We start from the raw sequence: 26,370 nt of genomic DNA, 5'->3' as shown, positions 1-26,370 counted from the left end.
AAGCAGCGTGCGGAAAAGTCAAGGAGGAAAGCTAGGCGTTATGCTGATACGAAGTAACGTAAGGGCGCCGAGTGAGCTGTAAGCGGGCGCCGTCTGTGGAAGCCTTTGCTACAAAGGCTCGGTAAAGTAAAATTAACTTGAGCAATCGCACGCCGAACCTGCAAGCGTTGACCTTCTAATTTATGTCAGGAGTGCAAAATAACAAATCTGTAGGATAATGAACAATATTTTTAATAAAGTATCAACAAGAATCAAGAGCCACGTCCTCTCCGTTTTATTTGTGGTCACAGCTATGCACTAAACCGCATGTGTTCGGGCTCTTAGTGAAACAGTGTGCATATTTGGACAAATATAGATTTAGCTGCCGAGTGACAGCGCGGATCGTCAAGGAAACCCAGTGCGCGTCGCTCTGTGCTTCAGATGTGCGGTCGAGATTATGAAGCCTCAAACCCCTGCGCTTTTACCCCGATCTAGAATTACACATCTCTGTCGCATCACATGTTCACGTTCCCTTATCACGTCGGCGCGTTGTTCATCTTGCCAAACAGCGTGCATATTTGGACAATTATAGTTTTATCACGTTTGCAAAATATTTCGTCATGCAGAATAACATTTATTTTCATTTCTAACTGAATTATGCTGGTTTGAAGAGCTGAATGATTTGCGATCTCTGATGCACGCCACTCATAGCGCTCTCATTCGCTGTAGGCTACTCATCCCTCATTTAATCTCACTGTGGTAGCATAAACTATGCCAACGTGAACCAAGAACATGCCTCAGAACCGCTGTAACTGCTGCTGTTGGTATCACTAATCTTAATGCACCTGTATGACACTCCCCTATTTATGCAAACCATTCCCTCTTTCCACACAATACCCATCCCACCTTTTCACAGTCGACCACTCCCCTTTTAAGAAGCCTTTTCAAATCGAAGTTGTGAAAAAACACCGCTGCAGCAGGGGGGTTTCATGACCCTTTAAATACAAGCAGCAGCTCAAATAATTACTATTGAGCAAAGATAATAAAATAATGCTTTTTTCTTTTCTTTTCATGTAGGTCTAACATTAGTTTTTAGGTAAATAAATGGAATAAAGTAATCAAATGAAAAATTACTGCATATTTAACTGTTTAAATTAAATATTGATCCTTAATAAACTTACAAAAGCTTTTCAATCAAGAGCAGTGAGTGATTCCTAATCTTCTTTGACATTAAACAGACAGCAGTAAAGGCTACTGCTCCTTTAAGACCCAGGGGTATCGCTTTCTCGACTGTATGTTAACTTAAGGCATATTCAGACTATGTCTGCTTGGATACTCATCAAGATGGACATGTTGACATAGGCTACTTCTTGTGTGAGTTTGTCCGTTCAAGCACAAGCACAAGACACAAGACTTTAAAGAGAACTCATTAGTTACGCCCGATCACACATAAATGCGTATAAATAGTCGTAGATACGTTTTCCACTGGTTATGCGGGTAGCATGCAGTGGGAAGGGCGCAGAGTTGCGAATAGTCGTTGCCACGCTGGGCTGCAGAATGCAGAACTCTGGTTGCGCCAAGAGGGTACTTAAACGTGGACCAGGCAGCTGGTACAGGAAACTGTAAGGAACATGTCATATATGCCTTTATCCAGGACACTGTGCCCTCACAGTGAAATACGCGCCTGGATCTCACGAAAAATGCGTATAAGTGTGCAATGTCGTGGAATGTATACGCCAAAACTCATTTATAATAGTTGAGATTTGAAAGCACATGGTCAATGCCGAAAAGGAAAATGATACTCAAGTGCCTTGTTGGGGTCCTTGCTCGGGAGGAGTTGCACAGGGAAGAGTTGAAGTCTTTACACTCCTCGGTCTTGCACAGGGAAGAGTTGAAGTCTTTACACTCGTCGGTCTTGCACAGGGAAGTTAAAACATGGACCAGGCAGCTGGGTCAGTCGAATCTTCACAGGGTCCTTTGCAGGCTGGCTGCGTCACTGAGGAGCCGTGTGGGACCGGCAATGTCTGCCGATGTAGAGGTCCTTGGTGGACTGGATGTGCTGCTGGAGGAGTTGTAAAGGTCAGATAAGATCTCTCAAGGAGAGAGCCCTTTTCCAGCTAGTAGTGGAAGTTTCCAGAGTTTGCCGAAAGCAATTAAAGGTTTTGCTCGCAAAAGCTTAACCTCCACTGTCTTATAGTCTCTTTCCTCGTCAGGTCAGAAGCTCAGGACGTGGTCTGTTAGTGTCTCCTTCCCCGTCGGGTAGGAAGGGTATGCTACCCGGGGGACATATTTATCCCTTTCCGATGAGGAGGAGATTGAAATCCGGCGCTTTTCCAGTCCTGGAGTGTGATTGGCCACTGGGTTCTGAAGTAGGCACGGTGTTGCCCACCCTAGTGTGGAACTCATTTGCATAGCATAAAGTGGCATGTTAAAACAGTGTCTTAAATGTTTTACCCATGCATTATTTCTTTACCAAACCTCTTTTAAAATATAAAAGGCATCGTATGGAACAGATAGAGACCAAACATTATAAGAAACGGCTAAGTCATCGTCCACACATTCATTTATCTGTTAATGGACCTGTCCCATGGACTGTTGTTTTTACAATCAATAACCATTAACATAAACTGCACTTTGTGTGAAGATGAGGTGGATGAGTTGCAGTTCATATACATTTAAGACCTCCAATCCTGTGTATGAATGGATTTAGATAGACCTCTGTGGCGTCTCTTTTGCTGCTGCCTTCAGGAGGTCCTGGAGGAATTTTTATGGCAGCACTTGCCTAAACCTTAGGAATGAGTTTGGAGGTTAAAATCCACTTGTAGACCAATGAGAAGTCCTCTCCTTGGTGGTGGTGGGTGCAGAAGGTCCCCCCTTCCTGCCATGTAAGATGTGTCTGGCAGTTGTCTTGGCATCTTATCTGATGTTGCTGAACATTTGTTTATGTTCATTCACCAAGGGTCCAATCATAGTGTGGCGCATCTTCTTCCACACCGGTAGTTAGGGAGGGGCCTTGCCATAAACTGGTCTCTGGAATGCCACCCTAACTGATGTTCACTACAGCCTTCACACAAGGAGGGCTTCACACTGCCGCGGACTATCACGCTATTTACACTCACCTGAGTATCGTTATTGAAAGCAGCTGGGAACGCCCCAAACAGACGCTCACTCACAACGTGGCAATGACCAAACAAATGCTAACTCCTCCACACACACACTGCGAGAATACACCAAAACTAATAATACACACCACTGCACTACACAGACACACTTATCCAACAACAAATGAACAAACAATCAAATGAGAAAAGTTACAAACACTTACAGAGTAGTTGTCTATCAGTCAATCGATGCTTCACCTCTACCGTCTAATTACCATACTATGGAAAATCATGTACTAAAAACAAATGTTGACATTTGTGCTATAGTAAAAACTTTTTTTTCTTTTCATTGTAAGGTTACAATGAAACCTCTTAACATGTCTTATTACAAATACATAAACATATTTGACACCCCTATGCAGTGTGCACTTAAAAATACAATGCAGGAGGCAGGACATAAACAATAGATAAAATCATCTTTTCTGTGTAAGGCTTTATAGAAGAAATTCTATACAATTTATTTTTGATTTTGCTAATTGAAGTTGTTTTGTTGTAATTAACAGTGGTTTTACTCTTTTTTATAAGGTGTGTGAAACGACATTTCTAAAAATGCAATTCTCTGTTTTGTCTCTGCCCTCAGGAATTTGCTGTAGGTTAAAAAATAAATTCAACAAGCATTTGAAAGATAACCGTTAAGCATCATCCAATCATGATAAACATTGCGCCTTGTCTCCAGCAGGCAAATAATTTGATTAGCTGAATAGCCTTCTCATTGGCTATGAAAGCATTTCAATTGCTTAGCTGAATAAGAGACAAAATTTTACCAATGCTCTTTATAAAGATTTAATTCTTGCAAGAATGAATTCACAGTCTACACAAACGAGTATGCCTGCACAGAGTATGAACTGAGGAAACAAAAGAAAGCCCAAGCTCTTATACCATTCAATTTCCTCCTTACTTTTCCATACAGGGTGAAGGTAAGACAAATGCCCCCCCCCCCCCCCCCCCCATAACTATTTTGCAATAGAAAGCAAGGGACACAATGGTCCCCCTCCCTCTTCCCCCATCAGTGATTGTGTTAAGACCTCAAGTGTGATGGGGAGGTTTTGCGACCGTGCATGAGAATGTGAGGTGTGGTTGGCATACATTTTATGATGTAAATGTAGTAGAGAATTTGTATGTGTGAAGATCTAATCTATGTGGCTATGGCTGTGATTTAATTAACGACACCTAAGGCCCGGTGTCTCCAAACTAGTAGTCCTGTGACTCCATACTGAGGTGTTTCTGTATGGCAGAGACAGATGTTTGACTTCTGTGTGAATTTAAACATAAATGATTAAATTTTTCTTTAACATTGGCGCACAACGTTTTGCTTTCCTGCATTTCGGGCTTGGGCCAGTGGTGATCATTCACGATTCATGCGAAGCAGAACAACAAATTAGTTGGAATATTCTGTCAAATTAATGTGTCTGGGCACATTGGTAAGTTGGATTAAACCGTTTTAAGCAGTGTGTGGTTTTAAACACGAGTAACATGTACCCTGGCTGTTAACGTTATGTCATGGAACGTTAATGTCAACTTAGTCAGACTTGCAAGCTCTATAATGTCCAACCGGAGATGTGAAACAGCATTTAGGTGTATAAAACAGCAGTAGAATGTGGGTTTGTTCGCGAAGTTACAATGTTTAGCTGTTTTTTTCTGTGGAATATCAGTGCAAACCCTTAGGGAACACGTTTTACATGTCAAACTTCACCGTAATAAACCACGATGCGTGTTCAAGTGTTGCGCTACAGATTGCTACGAAACGATTTGTTCATATGGGGCTTTTAAGGCTCATTTTTACCGTAAACATAACATAGATTCACATGTTGATACCACAAATGCCCTTACAGTGTTTATGTGCAATATTTCTATGTACCAGCGCCACTGTCGCGATGTCAAATCACTAACAGCTCATTTAAATGAACATATAGCCGAAGGACACGTTGTGCCATGTCCGGTATCAGGATGCAACCATGCGTTCACTAATAAGTCGTCGTTTACATCCCACATCCCCAGACTTAAAATACCTAGAAGACAATGGAATAACCGTGGCAGCAGAAAGTTATAGGGACTGTTTTTTGCATTGCAGGGGACAACTTGGCGTCTCATAGTATCGGTGGATTCACAGAAAATTTTAGTTTTTCTAAATATTTCTGCAGGTATTGCCAGATATTACAAAGGGATTTTGAAAACGGATCAAAATGCATGTGGACCTCAGGAAACTCCTGAAAACTACAGAGTACAGATTTTACAGTCGAAGGGACAACAAAACGTTGAAGGTATAACATCGGAGTCAATTTTTAACTCGTTGAATTACTTTAACGTTTGCATGCCTGGCCTGCCACCTTGCTTAGGCCATGACATTTTTGAGGGTATTCTTTCCTATGATTTAGCCCTTTACCTAAAGTACTTCATCAAGCATTTCTGTGTTTTGTGATTATTGTTCACAAGAGTCTTATTTATTCTAAGAAAAAAGTTGTCAGTTGTCTTGCTTACAGACTTACCTGTGCCCCGAGTGAAGAGTCAGCTGACTGTCAGCAGTCCACCGTCCGTGTCCAGTCTTGTTATACTTACTTGTATGTTCTTTTGCAGTTCCATCGGCATCTGGAGGACCGGGAGTCCAACCCGCTGGGCTGCTTTGGAGTTCGCCACGAGTAGCAGCAGGTATTTATCGTGCATTCAAACTTTCAATACTCAACACTTGTATCTGTTACGTCCAAGAAAGGAGAAGGCCCTGGACAGTTGTCCTGCAAGTCAGAATAAGGGGTGGATAAGCTGATTGTCGCCATATAGCCAGAAGGAAAGAGGAGTGAAGGACGAACCTGAGATCCCCCGCCACGAGTAGCAGCAGGTATTCATCGTGCATTCAACCTTTCAATACTCACCACTTGTATCTGTTACGTCCAAGAAAGGAGAAGGCCCTGGACAGTCGTCCTGCAAGTCAGAACCAGGGGTGAATAAGCTGATTGTCGCCACATAGCCAGAAGGGAAGAGATGTGAAGGACTCACCTGAGATCCCCCGCGACGGAGTCTAAGGGACTCGAGACTGTTACTCCCCAAGTGGAGAGTTGGATTTAAAATGTTCCTGTCTGCTTTGTGAAATAATTACAGATTCTAATCATAACTATTACAACATAAACTTCTAAATTAAACCATTCTGAGCTGTAAAAAAGATGGTAATGAACCAAAAATATTACAATGTAAACCTTTAAATAAGACCGTTCTGAGCTGTAAAAAATATGGTAATGAACCATAAATATTACAATGTAAACCTTTAAATAAGACCGTTCTGAGCTGTAAAAAATACGGTAATGAACCGTAAATATTACAATGTAAACCTTTAAATAAGACAGTTCTGAGCTGTAAAAAAGATGGTAATGAACCAAAAATATTACAATGTAAACCTTTAAATAAGACCGTTCTGAGCTGTAAAAAAGATGGTCATAAACCGTAAAATATACAGTACAGTGGGTGTAATCCCGTAAAACCAATAACGTTGCTACCGTATTTTTGACGGTAAAGTTCTGGCAACCACAGCTGCCGTTTTTTACCGTAAAATTTACGGTTGATTTTTTACAGTGCAACAGAGTACAGCCGCTTGCCATTTTTGTCCACTGTGGGCCACATTGTGTTAACCTGGTCTCAGTCAGTTTCCTCTTCCACCAGTTGTCAGTGATGCCCTCACATGGATCCATGACCTGGGTTGTTTGTTTGGCCAGTCTTCAAACAGATAGCCAAACCTTAAAAAAATGGCTCGTTTACCACCTTTAGGCAGTTGTGTGCCACAAGATGGACTGTGCGCACACCAGCCATCAAGTCGGTCCTCACACAGTATGAGGTGGTCCTGGTTGCACTGGAGGAGATTGCTTCAGATAAAGGGAGTGTCTCAGCTCCTCGAGCAAGAGGCCTTCTTGGCCATTTTCACAAAGGCGCCGCCGTCCTTTTCCTTGTAACTGCACAGGATATCCTGCTGAAGCTGGAAGGTCTCAATAAAAGTTTTGCAAGGGAGAGAAGTATCAATTGGCGGGATATTACAGGCTGTGGATTGCACCTTCATGGCAAAGAGAAAAAGTGATTCATTTATGAGTCTTTACTCGAGAGTGGTAAAACTCGCCTCATCTTTTGATCTCGATCCAATAATGCTTGTAACAACAATGACTTATGAGTTTAATGTCTCGGGGAATAATTAACTCAAAAGGGATTTAATATTCAATATTCATGAATTTATGAATATAATTTGCTAGTCGTTCATTACGTATTAAAATTTTCCGAAAGGGAAAAATGTTTAATTAAATACAAGTAACCCTTTACGGAATTGCTTGAAATTATCCTACTAAGTTTGTCCTGCAAATTAGTTATAGACTCTCAAATCAATTCTCAATAAGGGATTACTGCTTTACGAGCGCATAAGAATCATTAACTTTACTGATCAGGACAAAATCAATATTTCAAGTGGTCGTACGGTTTACTTTACCAAAATAGTAGCATAAGCAGTTAGGTAACGTTAGATCGTAAGTTTCATTGACTTCGTGTATGTGGCAGAATAACCGATTCAACTCCTTAAATGTCTTTTGGAGTTTTAATAAACACAGACTAAAAATAACACTACAATTCACACAGAAAGTACACACTAAATATGCACTAGTGATTGCTCTAGCGATGCTCCGTGTTCTCCTTCTGAAGAATGCCCTTGGGGCTAGTAATTTGATGCGATGCAAAAGCGAAGCGAGGAGGGAAGAGGAGGAAGAGGGGAAGAGTTGGGGCCTGCATTGGTGGCCTGGCTCAATGGCCAGCCACGGTGGCGTGTTGGTTCAGCCAGGGAGAGAAGAGAGAGAGAGACAAGAGTTGTCTCCACTGGTCTTTTAAGAGAATTAATCCACGCCCCCTTCTGGGTTTGTTTACCCAATCCAGAGGGTGAATTCTGAGCGGGAAAAGTTCTCTTTGATTTGGTTTACGACCTGCTTTGCATGTTTCTGAAGTGTCGTAAAGGGGTGTTGATTTTGTATGGTTTTACTCCCAAGTTTGCTAAACATATTAATGATACATTTCATAATCCCATTTTGTGCATCGTTGAGTAAGTCAAAGAAATAGGAAAATTTAGATATCAAACACCTTATGGCTGGGAGATATTAAAGCGGAGATACATTCTTACACAGAAATACAAGCATTTAAAATAAACTTACATTGTTTCTACCCCATGATTGAGTAGGCATGAGTCAAGGAGCATGCATATATGAGGTTACCTGAACTAGTAATTTGTTAAGACAAAGACAAAAAGATGCAAAATACCATACAGAAGAAACATTTTACAAGACAGTTATGTGTTTACATATAATGTCCTGGGGTGCATGTTCATTTATAGATGGTTTGTCTATAATTTGAGGTAAAAGCGTGTGTTTTACAACCTTTAACTCTCTGGGTATGGAGCTTTTCATGTGGCCAAATTCTTTTGGGCCGTAAAACTTCTTATCAGATGGTTTCCAGGGTAACGGAGAATCTTTCTCTGTTGTGTTGGGGGAAGGTCTGTTACTAAGCACAAAGCATTCAAAACATATTTGTTAAATGTAACTGGCGATTGTGTGTTTGATTCGCCTGAGTCGCTACATGCTTAACATATTTTAAGTGGTCATTAATTGACAATATTTGTTGCACAAATAGTATTTAGTACCAAACTCTTCAAAATATTCAATAAATATTATTGAACTAAAATATAGAACACTTGAAAAATAGTAATGGTGTATGGTCACATTTGACCATCAATGAGTACTAGTTTGTAGCCTAGAAATCTAGACGCACCCTAGCGGCAGCAAATCTAATCTGCCCGCGAGTGTCGTCTAGCAACTGTCAATACCCATCTGAGCTGTAAACGCCAAGCTCTTGACGGGCCAATCACATCGTGTATAGAGTCAGTGGGCGGGGCCATAATGACAACGGCCGAGTTGCGTATGCGTGCTTCTAGTAAACACAGAAACTGGCGAACGGCGGTCTTTCGAATCAGCTTTGCCCACGACTCTGGAAGACTTGGAGTTAAGCTTTTCTCTGAGAAATGAACAAAGAACGGCACTGAAGTCATTGTTAAAAAGGGAAGATGTGTTCGGAGTTTTGCCGACCGGATACGGCGAATGTTTAATCTATCAACAAGTTCTGTTTCACCTTTGTTGCTCTGGTTGGTTGTAGCGCTATCCTATCGCGTGCAGAGGGAGTCACCGCATAACACGTTTTATTTATCCCACCAAACAACTCCAGGACATTTTAATTATTTTTAAAACCATTTAAAACAACCCAAACACACCTATATACATATAAAGTATAGCATTAAACAATTTCGTAAAGGATTTTTTTTTTAATAATAAATACACTAAATAGTGGATTCCAAGTGATCAAGGGATTAGGGCGTTCCAGTTCAATCCATTGAAAAAGTTTATTTAGTTTCTGTAATGCTGCAAAGAGACATAATGTGATAAGAACATAAATATGTATGTTTCTAAAATGTGGAAAAACTTATGTGAAAAAAAATATGGCTGATAAAAACGTTATCACAACCTTTTCACAACAAATTTTTTACAACGAAGTTGTGTTTGCTAGGTTCATTGGATTGTGCTTCTAGAGTTACAGTGTTTCCGATAAACTGATTATTGCATCAAGAAACTAAACACTAATCGTTCTTAATATCAAATGAAATGTTTGATTTTACATTTTCAAGTCTACATTAAAAAGAGTTATGAAAGAGAACAGAGTGAATAATAAACCAGGAACACATTTACTGACAGCAGATGATCTCAGTCAAAATGAACTCAAACTCTATTTCACAATCATTTTTATTGTGTGTTTGCCACTTCAGAATGAATCTTAAAAAATACTTTCAGGAAAACTTGTTATTACAATACAATATGATGAAATAATTCTTTATTAGGGTATAATTTATAAACAGGACATTTGTTAAACTGGCGGGGTTTTTTTTTTTTTATAAAAATAGAAATTATATTATCATAGATTAATTATAGATTATATAATAGAAACCAGAGCAGGTGTGAATTGAGTCTGTGTTCACTCATTAGTGAGCGATTTTGATCACTACATAGACAGCAACTTTACACAAATGACCCTTGACATTGAAGACTTAACTTTTGATTTCATAAAAATTATGTGAAATATTACATTTTGTATTTAGACTGAACCTTTTAGCAATAATAGGTGGTATTAAAACAATTATATGAACATTTGAAAGGGATTAAGGGAAAATTATTGCTTATTTTACTTATACTGAATCTTGAGTTTTTATTTTATTTTTTACAAGTTACCCTTATATTGTAGACTCAAATTAACTTTATTTGTCCACATTTTTAATATTGGTATTAATTATTGCATGTTTCAATGTATGAATTCTCCTTTTTTTTAATGTTCACATTTGTCATTTAATTTTGTTTTAATGGTTACATTTTTTTAAAAGTAGTATAAAGATTTAAAAAAACAAAACAAATTTCTGATTTTAGACAGCAGAGCGTAAACGGGACTTTTATTTTGCTTTGGGCATGACGTCATAACGCTGCGCCGCGCTCCTGCATCTGTTGTGATTCGGCTGAAGAAAGGTTTGTTTTAGGAATTTTAGGTGTTTAAATCATTATAAATAGTTCAGTGTTTCACGGTTTTTAGAAGCAACGTGGAATTAGTCTATTTACTGTTGAATATAATGCTCTAATGAAGGATATTTTGTGTGAGTAAATTGCATCCACACGAGTAACAGAAAAGCTGTGTTTCATTTCTCTCTCACTATCGTCAATCAGTTCATCATAAACACAAGTTCTGTCTCTGGCGAGTAATGATGGAGAAACTGAGCTTTTAGACACTCCGAGTCAATTGAGTCAAATACTTTGTGAAATGATTCACTGATTCGAATCGCGACTCAATGCTGCTCAAACAGTGCAAATGACAACAAACACTAACGTGAAATTATAACTTTGAAATATAACTGCTAATATTTACACTACAGTGTAATCATTTAATTGTAATATACAATTCATTAAATGTAGATCATAATTGGCTAGATATGAAGACTCTGTTTGTGTGTGGTGTGGTAGTTTTGAGATTTAGTCTAATCAGATGTCCATTAACTCACTCTAACTCTCTTATCGGTGACTGAACTACTGAACTAGAGCTTATTGAGACACTCAGATTTAGTTTTGAGTGTTTTCTTTCTGTTAATTATTTCATCTTAAACAGGATAAACACAGAAAAACTCCTGGTGAAGCGACACTATTTTAAAGATGGCGTTTATTAAAGAGGAGCGTGAAGACATAAAGATTGCATCTATTAAAGTGGAGAGTGAAGACATGAAGATTGAGGAAACATTCAGTTTGAAACATGAAGAAACTGAGGAACAAACAGGTTGGTTTCATTCTCAAAGCTGAACTGTCATTTGATCCTTATTAAACTCTCCAGCTCTACAGAAATAGAGAATACACAGAATCATACAGAAACTTAATACTGAAGTAGCCTAAACAAAGCAATTATTTTGTGTAACATTAAACCCAATATTTACTTGCTTTAAACATTTTAACATCCCTGAACATAAATAACAAAGTTAAATAAACATCAAATCAAGCAATAAGTAGGTCATTATTCAGGGCTCCAGGCATGGATTAGTGCAGTTACTACTATTACAGCCTGGTTTCACAGACAGGGCTTAGACCACGCCAGGATTAGGTCTAAGTTCAATTAGGACATTTAAGTAGCTTCTATTAGAGCCCTGCAGGGGACTCAAATAGACCCTAGCCCGTCCCTTGTCCAACAGCTTATCAAAAATCTCGACCCGAGTCCGTTTGGAGCCCATGTTGTTTTTTTTAATCCTCCCTATTACACTTTGTTGCAGCCATTAAAATAGTTCAGTTTTATTTTTAATGTCAAAGTAGTTGTATTTTGTTTTGTTTCTTTATTAAAGGCACACTATGTAGTATTTTTGCAGTAAAATATACTAAAACCGCTAGGCCAGTGTTATATTTTTTTTTCAGTTGAGTTCTTACAATATCCCAAATGATTCCAACTGTTTGAAAATGGCTAATTTTAACCAAGGAACTGGGACGTCTGAGGGAGTCGCCTGTCAATTATGTCATATCTGCGTTACCCTCGGTTTCTGGTTTTATTTAGCAGAAACGCTTTAATCTTAGCAGTGTGAACAAGTGTCACAGCAGCCGCAGAGCGAACGCACAGGGTAACGGCATAACCTCATTTTTAACACAAATGTATATAATACTGTATGATGAAGCTTGCGAGGCGTGTATATGTGTAACAATCGCTCCAGCAGCCTTGCTCAGCTGCACAACACTCAGCCTTGCTCTGCTTCACACTACAGTAACGTTAATAATCACATCCATGAACATGGGTTCTGCCTGAGTCCGATTTTCCACTGGCTGTGAGGTGGAGACCACATGTCCCAAGATGCTGTGCTCAAACTTGGCGTCATCAAACTACGTCTTTGTAATTAATAGGCGCCCTCTAGCAGAGGGAAAAGTTGCATAGTGCACCTTTAAGTTCATTTAGAAAAATGTTAGGAGCATTTTTGTTTTGTTTGTTAAATTAAAGTTTTTGTTTTTTTAAAGTGACGACCAAGAGGCCAGCGTCCAACAGTGAGTTAACCCAACTCTTTAGCCTCTCAAATCAACACTTGACTTGTCTTGCTTAAAATAAAATCCATACATATAAAACACTTCAAGCTTATCACCACCACATGCCCACAGTAAAAGGGCATTTTTGCCTTAAGGCAGGCTGATGCAGCTCGCAAACGGCCCTCGCAAACGAAACATGCTACACAATCTAAACAATTAAACTAAATTAAAAACATGCAGGCGGTTTTACCTTACATCTCTCCGCAAAATTAATCTTAATCCAATCATCAATTCCCACGCTATTGCACATTTAACAGAGTTCACATCAACGAAAGCAAAAGCTATAAGCTGCATTTTATTTATCAGCTGATTTTAAGATCAAAGATCATCTATTAAAAATATGAGAGAGAGCGACCTAAGCACTGGTAAGCACTGATTTATCTGTGTTTATTTAAGATTTGGCCTATTTTTAGTTTCACTACGGCCGATTGCATGCTGGCTTGCTTTACTCAGTAGTGGTGAAGCGTGTAGCATAGCGCCGTCATATCTGACTACAATATGTCATCTAGCCTATAACACACTCTCACACGTTTATTTTTTAACAATTTGCCTGGAGTAAAATTTACATATGTGGTTTAAACAACCAGATGCATTTACACTTGTCTGGTTTCGTCTGAAATGTGTTTGTTTGAATGATCAGATTTTAAGCTGTCTCAAGAGTTTTGGAAGGCATTTACTCCTGGTCTTTTTACAATCGGATAGATATCTGGGGTCGTATTCACAAAACATATTAAGGCTAAAAGTAGCTCCTGACTTGCCGATTTAGGAGAAACTCTTAAAAATAATGGGCGTTTGCTTTAAGAGTATTTTACAAAGCATTTTAACATTAAAACTAGCTCCTAAATCCATGAAACGCTAGGAGTAGTCAAGAAGACTTCTAAGTCACTAAGACCAAATCACTAAACAATCTTAATGGCTGTTGCTGCAATCCTCCCAAAGACACTATACAATATTGAGGCAATAGTTAATTAATGTATCTTTAATAAAAAATAATATCGGGGTTTTCACAAAACATTTTATCTTAGCAGTAAGAGTTGTCCTAAATGATAATAAAAGGTTTTAGTTATGAGTTTTCTTTTAAAACCTATTCACAAAACTGCTGAGAGCAACTCTTACTAAAGAATAGAGACACCTTAGGCTGAGAGTAAGGGCGGGGTCGACCTCGTTGCTATGGATGATGTCATCACGCTCACTAACTATTGGCTGATTGGGAGGAGTCTCTGTCAGTGATTTAATTATAGAAATATTTTGTTGAAGAAGGTTTCATGTTGCTATATTCAAATACATTTTTTAAAATAAGAATGTTGCCGGATTCAAATAAAGATTTTAAAATAAGACTGTTGCAATAAGAATTAAACTAGGATATTTTCAGCTAATTGTCAGACTCTAACATGCGTTGAGGATGCTGTAATTTCAGGGGGAGTCTAATTGACCCGGTCTCTGCAGACACTTCAGAGATGCATTGGTCATGTCTGGGGTCAGGTCCACCATCTGATCTGGATAATAGTGTAGATGCTATTCTTTTTATTAAGTGTTATGGATGACTTCCGGCACCGAATGGAGTGAACGTGTTTTTACATAGCTATCCACGAGTGCTTAGTATTTTCTGTTAATATACCTTGTAGCCGTCTAATATCACAAGTTTCTATTAAAGGGGGGGGGTGAAATGCTGTTTCATGCATACTGAGCTTTGTACACTGTTAAAGACTTGGATTCCCATCCTAAACATAGACAAAGTTTCAAAAACTAAGTTGGACGTTTGATGGAGTATTTCTGTGTCAAAAATACTCCTTCCGGTTTCTCACAAGTTTCGGAATTTTTCGAGTATTGGTCCGCTTGACGTCGACAAAGCGGAAGGTCCTTGTATGGGCCGTTCGTGCTCTTCTCCCGGAAGGGTGCGCGCACGCGTGACCAGAGCGAAAAAGGAAATGCACGCCCATAAACACTGCTCTCAAGTGCAGATACACTCGTCCATGCAACACTTCTGACGCGCCGGGCTCCACTTTATTCCTACGGGTGATGTCAAATGACTTTAACGCGCCCGCATAGCATTCCGGGAAGGCAGCGCTGCATTTGAACCAATTTGAACGCAGATATGACGGGAAGCGTAACAACATCACGCTTTAATCGTGTCGCAAAAGTGGATCTCCACAGTCACTGCTGTCACAGGACTTCACGAAAGAAGTGTGTTTTTGACAGAGCGGTCCCAGTGATAAAGGTTCACGGTCGTGCTTTGGAAACAGGCGGTGAGTAAAACTGCTTCAAATGTCTATGTTGTTGGCTATCGTCGCGTAAGTAAATATCAGTAAACAACACAATCATGTATAGTTTATAGTCGCATACAATAGTCCATAAACCGAATCATGTCCTCATAAACTGTGAGTAAACCCACACAAATGTATCAAGTGAATCAAGTTTAAAATTGCACTTTAAAATGTGAAAACATCAGAAACACTACAATAAACCAGAAATTATCAAAACGACTACAATAAACAGTCCACTCCAAATGATGCAAATAAAAATATTAAAGAGATAGCTGGATGGAGAAGACATGCTGGATGATGCCTGGTTTCTTTTTCTCTTACAATTAAAGGGATAGTTCACTTAAATTTAAATGGTCATTGTTTACTCAGCTTCACGTTTTTCCAAACCTGCACAAGTTTCTTTCTTCTGTTGAACACAAAAAATATTTTGAAGAATGTTGGTAACCAGGTGATGGTAGCCATTGACGTAAAGTGTGTTTTTTTTTTGTGTTTTTTTTATGGAAGTGAATGGCTAACTTTAATGGCTAAGCATTTGTAAAGCCACAACACGCACAACCTTGAGGTTGGGCTACAACAGCAGATGACCCCACCGGGTACCCCTCATCTCCACTACAAATAGGAAAAAGAGGCTACAATTGGCATGAGCTCACCAAAATTAGACAGTTGAAGGCTGGAAAAATGTTGCCTGGTCTGATGAGTCTCGATTTCTGTTGAGACATTCAGATGGTAGAGTCAGAATGACAACATGGTCCATCATGCCTTGTTACCACTGTGTAGGCTGGTGGTGATGGTGTAATGGTGTGGGGGATGTTTTCTTGGCACACTTTAGGCCCCTTAGTGCCAATTGGGCATTGTTTAAATGCCACAGTCTACCTGAGCATTGTTTCTGACCATGTCCATCCCTTTATGACCACCATGTACCCATTCATTCCGTCCTTCGGATGAGAAGTTAAACCGAGGTCCTGACTCTCTGTGGACATTAAAAATCCCAGGATGAACTTCGATAAAGCGTAGAGGTGTAATCCCGGCATCCTGGCCAAATTTGCCCATTGCCTCCTGTCTATCATGGCCTCCTAATAATCCCCATATAATTATTGGCCTAATCACTGTGTCTCCTCTCCACCAATCAGCTGGTGTGTGGTGGGCGTTCTGGCGCAATATGGCTGCCGTCACATCATCCAGGTGGATGCTGCACATTGGTGGTGGTTGAGGAGATTCCCCCCTTCTATATGAAAAGCGCTTTGGGTGTCTAGAAAAAGCGTTATATACATGTAATGAATTATTATTATTATTATACTCTGATGGCTATTTCCAGCAGGATAATGCACCATGTCACAAATCTCAAATCATTCAAATTGGTTTCTTGAACATAACAATGAGTTCAATGTGCTAAAATGGCCCCCACAGTCACCAGATCTCAACCCAATAGAGCATCTTTGGGATGTGGTGGAACAGGAGCTTTGTTCCCTTGATGTGCATCCCACAAATCTGCATCAACTGCAAAATGCTATCCTATCAATATGGGCCAACATTTCTAAAGGAGGGTGGGGAGTTGCAGTGACAGTAGTTCACGCTGTGCACACTCGGCAGCGGTGGTGCACACGTTAGGCAGATCTGGCCGCGCTGCTTGTAGCAGGAGCAGATGCGGTGTGACACGGGGCAGAGGGGCTATTATGCATAGTCTATCGCAAGCTGATGGGAATGCCTGCTTCAAGTACTTGGTCAATGAGGATGATTATCAAAGTTGGATTATGCCCTTTGATCAGCCAATTGGATATCTGGGGGAAAGAGAACGATCCAGTGCCAATTTGCACCTAGATTTTCTATCACTCTTTCTGTCTGATGATTTCTGGAATTTACTTGTAAATGAGACAAATCGCTATGCCCACCAGTTTTTAGCCTCCCATCAACTCCAGCCACACTCCAGATTTCATAAATGGTCTGACTTAACTGTCAGTGAGATGAAAGCCTTATTTTCTCTGCATTTGAGTATGGGTCTGGTAGAGAAGTCAGAGTTGGAGGATTATTGGGCCGAATATGTGGAGTACCAATAATGAGGAGTGTGTTGACAGGGGTCAGCCAGGGTATGACAGGCTATTCAAAACCCGCCCAATCATCAATTTGGTCATCCCCCGATTTCCAGCAATGTATGGTCCATCTAAGTAGCTGTCATTGGATGAAATGACCATTGCGTTCAAAGGGAAATCAACCCTAAAAATGTATAACCCAAACAAACCAGACAAATATGGCTACAAAGTATGTGTTCTAAGTGAAGCCAAGTCAGTTTATGTGCTACAGTGGTCCATGTACACTGGACAAAGTTGGCCTAATGAAAGTGATTTCGTTGCTACACACCTAATTGTCCATGAGCTGATGGCCCCGTACACAGGGAAAGGGCATGAGGTGTACATGGACAGCTAATACACCTCGCCAGCCATAGCAGATGAGCTTGCAAGCAATGATTTGGGTTTGTGTGGGACTGTCAGCAGTAAGAGGAAGGGGATGCAAAAGGGCCTCACCTGTGAACAGTTACGTTTAAGCAAGGCAGGTGACCCAGTTTTTATGAGGAAGGGGAAAATGCTAGCTTGTGCATGGCATGATTTAAAGCACCTCATAATGCTCTCTACACTGCATTCCAAAATGTGTCAGAAAGCACATCAAGACCAGACACTTATACATTAGGATTTTCAATGCCATTCTCAGTGTAAGCATGGTGAAGGCCCACATAATTTACTGCCGCTGCACTGTTGCTCCTCAAACGCCCCTGAAGGTCTTCATGCAGGATGTCATCACTGCTTTACTGGAAGCCTTCTCCAGGAAAGGGAGCAACAAAGGCGGAAAGTCTTCCTCACTGGGAGACTTGCCACAGAGACTCACTGAACGAAACTTTATCTGCCATGCTGATGGTTATCCAGATTGTGTAGTTTGTTCTGATCGGACCCGTCCTAAAGGCCGCTGTCAGACAAAATACATGTGCAGGCAGTGTGGGGTGGGTCTTTGTGTTGTGCCTTGCAATTAGAGGTACCACACCATGAAACACTACAAGAAAAGTCACCTTGATGGATAGGGAGTCATTGTCTCTACAGCAAAATGCCTGCTATAAATTATTTTCTTTTTTTTGTCTGCCATTTATTAGTAATGATTTACACTGCTGATTTACTATTTCCCTGACCATTTAGTATTGTACAATATTTGTTCTTTTTTGTGTGTTCATGTCCTAGTGATGTGTGCGTCTTTGTCAGCAAAAACAAAAAAACATCACAACCCCCCAAATACTAACATTGTCTCTCGTCTTGTCTGTCTCTCGTCATCTCACTCATGATCTGTGCCTTGCCGTGGCGAGTGAGCTTTTGAACTAAACAGGTCTTGTCTACTTGTGTTTGTGTGTCATATGAATAATATATGTGCCCCATACATGGAATCAGAGTGCCTACTGTATGTAGTAAATAGAAAATCTCGACAGCAAAAGGCCAACCGCTACATGCATTCGGTTTGTTTCTACCGTTTATTAGTAATGATTTACACAGTTTATTTACTATTTACCTTAACATTCAGTATTGTGCAATATAGCATACAGAAGGTGAGGGGCATTGGGGGGGGGGGGGGGAGTGCTGCATTTTATCATGTAAACGTGACTTTTTATAAAAATTCTATAATCCAAGATGGCCACCACCATATGACTTCATAATATGCTAATTAGTTGTGAAAATCTAATCCCTACATAAACTTTGGGTCATCTTTAATTTCTCTAATTTACAGAAATTCTCTTATCTTTTATCACTTTTTAGATATAGCCTTTTGAAATTAAGATGTCAAAATCATACATTTTAGGAAAAAAACCCGGCTAAAGAGTTAACTGCAAGACAGTGGCCCTCCAAGACCAAAGCTGCCCACCCTTGTTCCCTATACCCTGGTATTGATGCTTTAAATGTCTAAATTGTTTTATGTCTTTATGCCTTATGTTTTGCCCTAGATCTCATGATATTGAAAGAGACAAGTCATGAACTTAATGAAAGGGAAGAAGAGGAATACCATTATGATAAACATGATGATTTCAAGACTGGCGAAAGATCGACACAGGCTTCCTTACAAAAGAGAGCTCGAAAGACAGGAACTAAAAAATGTTTTAACTGCCTACAGTGTGGAAAGAGTTGCAGATATAAAGGAGATCTTAACGTCCACATGAGAGTTCACACTGGAGAGAAGCCTTTCAACTGCCAACAGTGTGGAAAGAATTACAGAACTAAAGGAGATCTTAATGTCCACATGAGAGTTCACACTGGAGAGAAGCCTTACACCTGCCAACAGTGTGGAAAGAGTTTCAACCGAAAAGCAAACCTTAATGTCCACATGAGAGTTCACACCGGAGAGAAGCCTTACACCTGCCATCAGTGTGACACTAAGTTTACTGAAAAAGGAAGCCTTAAAGCCCACATGAGAATTCATACTGGAGAGAGCCCTTATGGCTGCCAAGAGTGTGAAAGGAGTTTCAGTCATAAAGGAAACCTTATAGCCCACATGAGAGTTCACACTGGAGTGAGCCTTTTCCCCTGCCATCAGTGTGGAAAGAGTTTCAAATATAAAAGAATGCTTAACGTCCACATGAGAATTCACACTGGAGAGAAGCCTTTCACCTGCCAACAATGTGGAAAAAGTTTCACAGAAAAAGGAAGTCTTAACAGGCACATGAAAACTCACACTGGAGAGGATCCTTACATCTGCCAACATTGTAGAAAGAGCTTCACTCGAAAAGAAAGCCTTAAAATTCACATTAGAATTCATACTGGAGAGAAACCTTTCACCTGCCAACAGTGTGGAAAGAGTTTCAGTGATAAAGGAAACCTTGTAGCCCACAAGAGAATTCACACGGGAGAGAAGCCCTACACCTGCCAAGAGTGTGGTAAGAGTTTCAGACGTAAAGCAAGCCACATGAGAATTCACCCCAGAAAAAAGCCTAACACTTGAGGATTCACTGGAGAGAGAGAGAACTTGCAGACTTGGAAATTAAACTTTGCCACTGTTGTTTAATTCACAGGACTGTACACCAATGATTATGTCAATATATCTATTTTATGTTATTTCTCTGGCTGCTGTGGACTCAGTGGTTGAGTTTTAAAGGCTGCCTGACCAAATAAATTAATTACATTACCAGGAAAAAACTGGTTGTTTATGTTTAATATAGACCTTGTGCTTGTATGCGGCACAATATCCTTGAACATATGCGGAGAGTGAAAAAACAGAGAAAGTTGTTCATGTTACAAATGTTTGTGTTATAGAGAACTTAAGAATACATTTTCATATACATTAGTAGAAAAAACAACGGTACACAATACTTTCTTACACGGAGCAATACTTTCATGCATTGTGTTTTCAAAATGTTCTCTCTGCCACTCTCAATGTAATCCCCACACTCCTGTGTTCAGGCACACTCTGACTGAATAAAAATAATAATATAAATGATTATGAATGTTAATACTGAAGATAATAAAATAATAATCTTCAAACTGTTTTAGTTGTCATCAGTGTGGAAAGGTTTAAAGAAGCAATTTTAAAAAAAATCAACTGATTTGTCTTTTGCCATCATTTCCGGATACACCAGAAAAGTTAGGCAGATCTGATGCTGTCATTTAAAATAGGACCAGAAAATGTGTACATCCACACCTGATCATCTCTTTTGCTCTTGTTACATTTCTCCAGTATTTTTGTTTCTTAGTAAAGATTTATATATTTAGCTATATTTTCTGTTCTTTTGTTTCAGTTCACATTTCTTATGTCTACTGGTGTTTAGAGTTACTAATCATGTTTCTATGGTTTCACTTGTTCCTTGCTTATGGTATATATTGGCGGGTGCCAGTGTGTTTGTCTGTATGTCATCTGGGTTTTGAGTTTCTTTATTTGCAATTTGTACCTGTTCAAACCTAGGTCCGAACTTGGTACTTTTTTGTCAAATGGTAACTCCATGTTCTGTTACGATCGTCAAACTCTTATCAGCATTAAGATGAGTTGATCTGCGTTGGCCCCAGGACTGTGGTTATCTTGGCTTCATTCATCCTGCATTTTCACTTTGGGTTCTTATAGAGCTGCTTCTGTGACGTTCCCAGCAAAGGATGAAAGGTTGTTAGATATGTGGAAAACGAGAATGAGTTTTGATCTAATCTAAGGCCCTGTTTACAGCTGGTATTAAGATGTGTTTTGGGGGGATCGGATCATAAGTAGACAAGGGAGGCGAATACCCGGTTACACCTGGAGATCACTTTTTTTCTACTTTTGACCACTTCTGTCCTGATGTCTTCGAAGGGAGGGTCTATGTGCAGGTAAATTTATCGGCTTTTATCAGATCTTTCAATCTAATCGATGACATACGATCATGCAATTTGCATATGAATATGAAAGGTGATTACAGAAAAATTGTGCTTGGTGCGTTTTTCATCTCCAAACTAAACGTTAAATTTCAAATCCTGTCTTACTAGCGCGCTTCCCATAATGTTTACACGTTCAGTCACTATAGGTGGAGAGTATCCGTTATTTTGTGACTGATTGAATTTATTCAACCACAAGTGTACACTACAAAAACAATCGAGTATGTATTTTTGACTAACTCTGGACATGGTTGAAAGTGGACAAAATATTGTAGATGTTTATTTTACGCAAATATTTTGCATCATCCACATTTGATTGGATTGACCAAAATGCAAAATTTTTTTAGAGTCTATAAAGGGACCCCTGCACCTCCGTCGGATTATTCTGTCTGCTTCTCTTTCCACCACCCTGTCCATTTCCCTGAGCTACCATGACCAAAACCTTCCAGAGGTGAACAATGAAATCTTGCTAAAACATCTAAAGTCATAGCTTTTACTGTAATTGTTTATAGAACCCAATTATATATACCGTAAATCCTCTAATGGCCTGTATTCATTAGCGGCCGGGTCTCCAACATTGGCCGGTCTCGCTGCCACCGAAGGTAAATAAAGGCTGGTCTCTAATAGCGACCGGGGCTATTATTAGAACCAACGTTTTCTGGACTAGCCTGAGGATGATGACAGGCCCCCTCAGTTTATTATACAAATATAATAATATTTGTTAAATAACAGTTGTTTGAATTATTTTAACATAATTTAAAAATTATTATAACATCTCAAATACTGGAATAAATAAAAATAGTTTTTTACAGTCTTTTTATTTTTTGTATTGCCTGATGTTTGATTGACAGCTGTGTAAAGGCAATAGGCTGTCTCATGTATGTGACGCGGCTCGCGCCTGTGACTTCATGAAGTGTGTTTACCTCTTCACTTAGCCTGTAATTTGCAGTTGTGTGATAGAGAAACAGCAGCGATGCAAAATTCTATAAAAAGGACTTTAAAAAAATCGCGTTGATGTGGGAGAGAACCCATCCATCAGGCTGCAAGTAACGTTAAGACTTTTCAATTGCCTGCGCGAGGATGACAGACGCGCAGCGTAACATGAGGAGGAGGAAGAGGAGCTGTACAATAATTAGCTTGTTGTAGAGGCTGGCGCCAGTGATGAGGAGTTTACAGGGAGAGATGAAGAGGAGGAGGAAACTGAGGAGGAGGAGGATTAAACAGAATTGAAGATTTTTTTTTTTTTTACTTCAAACCTAACGAGACCGGAATGGTTAAACTTTGGAGTGGTAAGGTGTCTGTTGCCTTTTGTTATGAATCAATAACCTAATTATCACCGTGTATGGTTAAGTGTTTACAATGCACTTCTGGTAGCCTATGTTTGCTACGTATTTGTTACCATATTTCTACACTGGAATTTAGCCTGAATTACCGGTATTTGTTGTTAATGTTCTGTATGCATAACATAATGTTATGGTAACTGTACGTTTTCAATAAATGAACCTAGTATTTTATAGGTTGAAATAGGCGCAAAATCAAAATTTTATTCATTCTACTAGTAGTTTGATTTGCTCAAATAGAAATTGAGGCCTGCCTCTAATTCTGGCCTCCTTCCAATAAAGGCCTGGACCGCGATGCGCTCGAGTAAAATAAAGGCCCGGGCCTATATTAGAGGATTTATGGTAATTATATATAACGTCTGAAAATGTAATGTCCTTTCTTGTATTAAAACTAGGGCCGGGACTCGATTAAAAAAATTAATCTAATTAATTAGAGGCTTTGTAATTAATTAATCGAAATTAATCGCATTTTAATCGCATATAAATATTTTACCTGAGAACAATGAGAAGTAATTTTTCACATGTATTTTTAGTATACCATTGAATAATGACTGAATACATAAGCTTAATCAACAAAATATTGTTTATTTATTTCAGTCCAGCAGACCAGTGCAATGTTTGCCATTAAGTGTAGCAAAAGCATATTTGTGATATTTGAGGCTCGATGTGCTGCGGTGATCCGCTAATTCCTTGTTGTATAGCAGGGGTGTCCAATCCTGCTCCTGGAGGGCCACTGTTCTGCTGAGTTTAGCTCTAACCCCAATTAAACACACCTGTACCAGCTCATTAAGGTCTTATTAGGCATACTAGAAACTTTAGCAGTGTATTGAGGCAAGCTGGAGCTAAACTCTGCAGGACGTCAGTGGCCCTCCAGGACCGACTTTGGATACCCCTGTTGTATAGCTTGCACACAACCATGCTCTTGTCAACGCTTCCATCATTTCGTTTTTTAAAACTAAATTTCCCATCCACGGGGCCAAGCAAAGCGGTCTCATCAGCTTCTTCGTTCATGTTCACTATGGTTTGTTGTTGTCATGGTTGTTGTCGTGACTCATGAGCGCTAGTTGGTGTTCCAGTATAATCGGTCCGTCAAAACTCATTCATTGAAAAACGTTCCGCGGGGCAAAAATAAGTGCGATTAATTTTTTTTTTTTTTTTTGCGTAATTAATTAACGCGTTAAAGTCCCGTAGTTAATTAATCTTAATTAACGCGTTAAAGTCCCGGCCCTAATTAAAACACTAATATTTTGCCAGCTGAACAGTTCTAACTAAAATGCTACATATTAATAATCTGTAATATGGTATCTGTAATTGTACAAGAACATTTACATACAGTTTCACAGACAAGCCTCAAGTAGGGTGACCACCTGCTAATAAGCCCAAGGGGGGACAAAGAGTATGTTTCGGGGGGATAATGTGGGACACTGCCTGGCGCGGCCCACCCCACGGGCAGATGGGCAGATAGTGGTTTACCCATTTCTATCACATAGCAGCTTACATGGTATATTAATAATGCCCTATTTCCCTAAACATGTGTAAATGCTGATGTATGCTCATGAATTGGCCAACCAATGTGTATTTTTAACATAATATTTTAAATATTCAATGAACTGACAGATTACGATTCCACTTACGATTTACTTTAGCTAGCCTATTTTACTTTATTTATTTTTCATTACAATTTATTCACTTTAAATAAATTATATTATAAAATTATAGGATTGACAGTAATTGTAGTTGCTCAACACCACAGGAACAGTAAAAAAAAAATAGTTAAGTTAAAGTTAAACTAAAAGTAAAGTTAACTCCAGAGGTTCATGGAACGAGAAGGGGAGGAAGGATGGGGAACTTCCATGTTAGTAAAGTCTGCACTGCAAAAAAAACAAAACAAAAAAAAAACAGCATTCTTACTTAGTATTTTTTCAAAAAATTCGATGAAATTTTTTCCACATTGCATCATCCACATTTGATTGGATTGACCAAAATGCAAAATTTTTTTAGAGTCTATAAAGGGACCCCTGCACCTCCGTCGGATTATTCTGTCTGCTTCTCTTTCCACCACCCTGTCCATTTCCCTGAGCTACCATGACCAAAACCTTCCAGAGGTGAACAATGAAATCTTGCTAAAACATCTAAAGTCATAGCTTTTACTGTAATTGTTTATAGAACCCAATTATATATACCGTAAATCCTCTAATGGCCTGTATTCATTAGCGGCCGGGTCTCCAACATTGGCCGGTCTCGCTGCCACCGAAGGTAAATAAAGGCTGGTCTCTAATAGCGACCGGGGCTATTATTAGAACCAACGTTTTCTGGACTAGCCTGAGGATGATGACAGGCCCCCTCAGTTTATTATACAAATATAATAATATTTGTTAAATAACAGTTGTTTGAATTATTTTAACATAATTTAAAAATTATTATAACATCTCAAATACTGGAATAAATAAAAATAGTTTTTTACAGTCTTTTTATTTTTTGTATTGCCTGATGTTTGATTGACAGCTGTGTAAAGGCAATAGGCTGTCTCATGTATGTGACGCGGCTCGCGCCTGTGACTTCATGAAGTGTGTTTACCTCTTCACTTAGCCTGTAATTTGCAGTTGTGTGATAGAGAAACAGCAGCGATGCAAAATTCTATAAAAAGGACTTTAAAAAAATCGCGTTGATGTGGGAGAGAACCCATCCATCAGGCTGCAAGTAACGTTAAGACTTTTCAATTGCCTGCGCGAGGATGACAGACGCGCAGCGTAACATGAGGAGGAGGAAGAGGAGCTGTACAATAATTAGCTTGTTGTAGAGGCTGGCGCCAGTGATGAGGAGTTTACAGGGAGAGATGAAGAGGAGGAGGAAACTGAGGAGGAGGAGGATTAAACAGAATTGAAGATTTTTTTTTTTTTTACTTCAAACCTAACGAGACCGGAATGGTTAAACTTTGGAGTGGTAAGGTGTCTGTTGCCTTTTGTTATGAATCAATAACCTAATTATCACCGTGTATGGTTAAGTGTTTACAATGCACTTCTGGTAGCCTATGTTTGCTACGTATTTGTTACCATATTTCTACACTGGAATTTAGCCTGAATTACCGGTATTTGTTGTTAATGTTCTGTATGCATAACATAATGTTATGGTAACTGTACGTTTTCAATAAATGAACCTAGTATTTTATAGGTTGAAATAGGCGCAAAATCAAAATTTTATTCATTCTACTAGTAGTTTGATTTGCTCAAATAGAAATTGAGGCCTGCCTCTAATTCTGGCCTCCTTCCAATAAAGGCCTGGACCGCGATGCGCTCGAGTAAAATAAAGGCCCGGGCCTATATTAGAGGATTTATGGTAATTATATATAACGTCTGAAAATGTAATGTCCTTTCTTGTATTAAAACTAGGGCCGGGACTCGATTAAAAAAATTAATCTAATTAATTAGAGGCTTTGTAATTAATTAATCGAAATTAATCGCATTTTAATCGCATATAAATATTTTACCTGAGAACAATGAGAAGTAATTTTTCACATGTATTTTTAGTATACCATTGAATAATGACTGAATACATAAGCTTAATCAACAAAATATTGTTTATTTATTTCAGTCCAGCAGACCAGTGCAATGTTTGCCATTAAG

General features: G+C 39.2%; 1 protein-coding gene across 1 annotated transcript; it reads left to right on the top strand.

The window, feature by feature from the left end:
• Window positions 1-10,641: 10,641 nt before the first annotated feature.
• Window positions 10,642-20,473, top strand: LOC137049312 (gastrula zinc finger protein XlCGF57.1-like). The gene is made up of 3 exons (XM_067427827.1): window positions 10,642-10,711; window positions 11,343-11,507; window positions 19,022-20,473. Exons 2-3 carry the CDS (start codon window positions 11,387-11,389, stop codon window positions 20,011-20,013), a joined length of 1,113 nt encoding a protein of 370 aa, XP_067283928.1. The 5' UTR covers window positions 10,642-10,711; window positions 11,343-11,386; the 3' UTR covers window positions 20,014-20,473.
• The last annotated feature ends 5,897 nt before the right edge of the window (window positions 20,474-26,370 follow it).

Source organism: Pseudorasbora parva, chromosome 20, assembly GCF_024679245.1.
Source record: "Pseudorasbora parva isolate DD20220531a chromosome 20, ASM2467924v1, whole genome shotgun sequence".
Lineage (NCBI taxonomy): Eukaryota > Metazoa > Chordata > Actinopteri > Cypriniformes > Gobionidae > Pseudorasbora > Pseudorasbora parva.
Note: the sequence above shows the minus strand (reverse complement) of the source record. Positions and strands in the feature narration are given on the sequence as shown.

Excerpts from the sequence above, each read along its gene's own strand:
- LOC137049312 (XM_067427827.1), top strand. The coding sequence starts at position 11,387 with ATGGCGTTTATTAAAGAGGAGCGTGAAGACATAAAGATTGCATCTATT. Across the intron at positions 11,508-19,021 it reads AGAAACTGAGGAACAAACAG|ATCTCATGATATTGAAAGAG; the intron begins GTTGGTTTCATT and ends GTTTTGCCCTAG.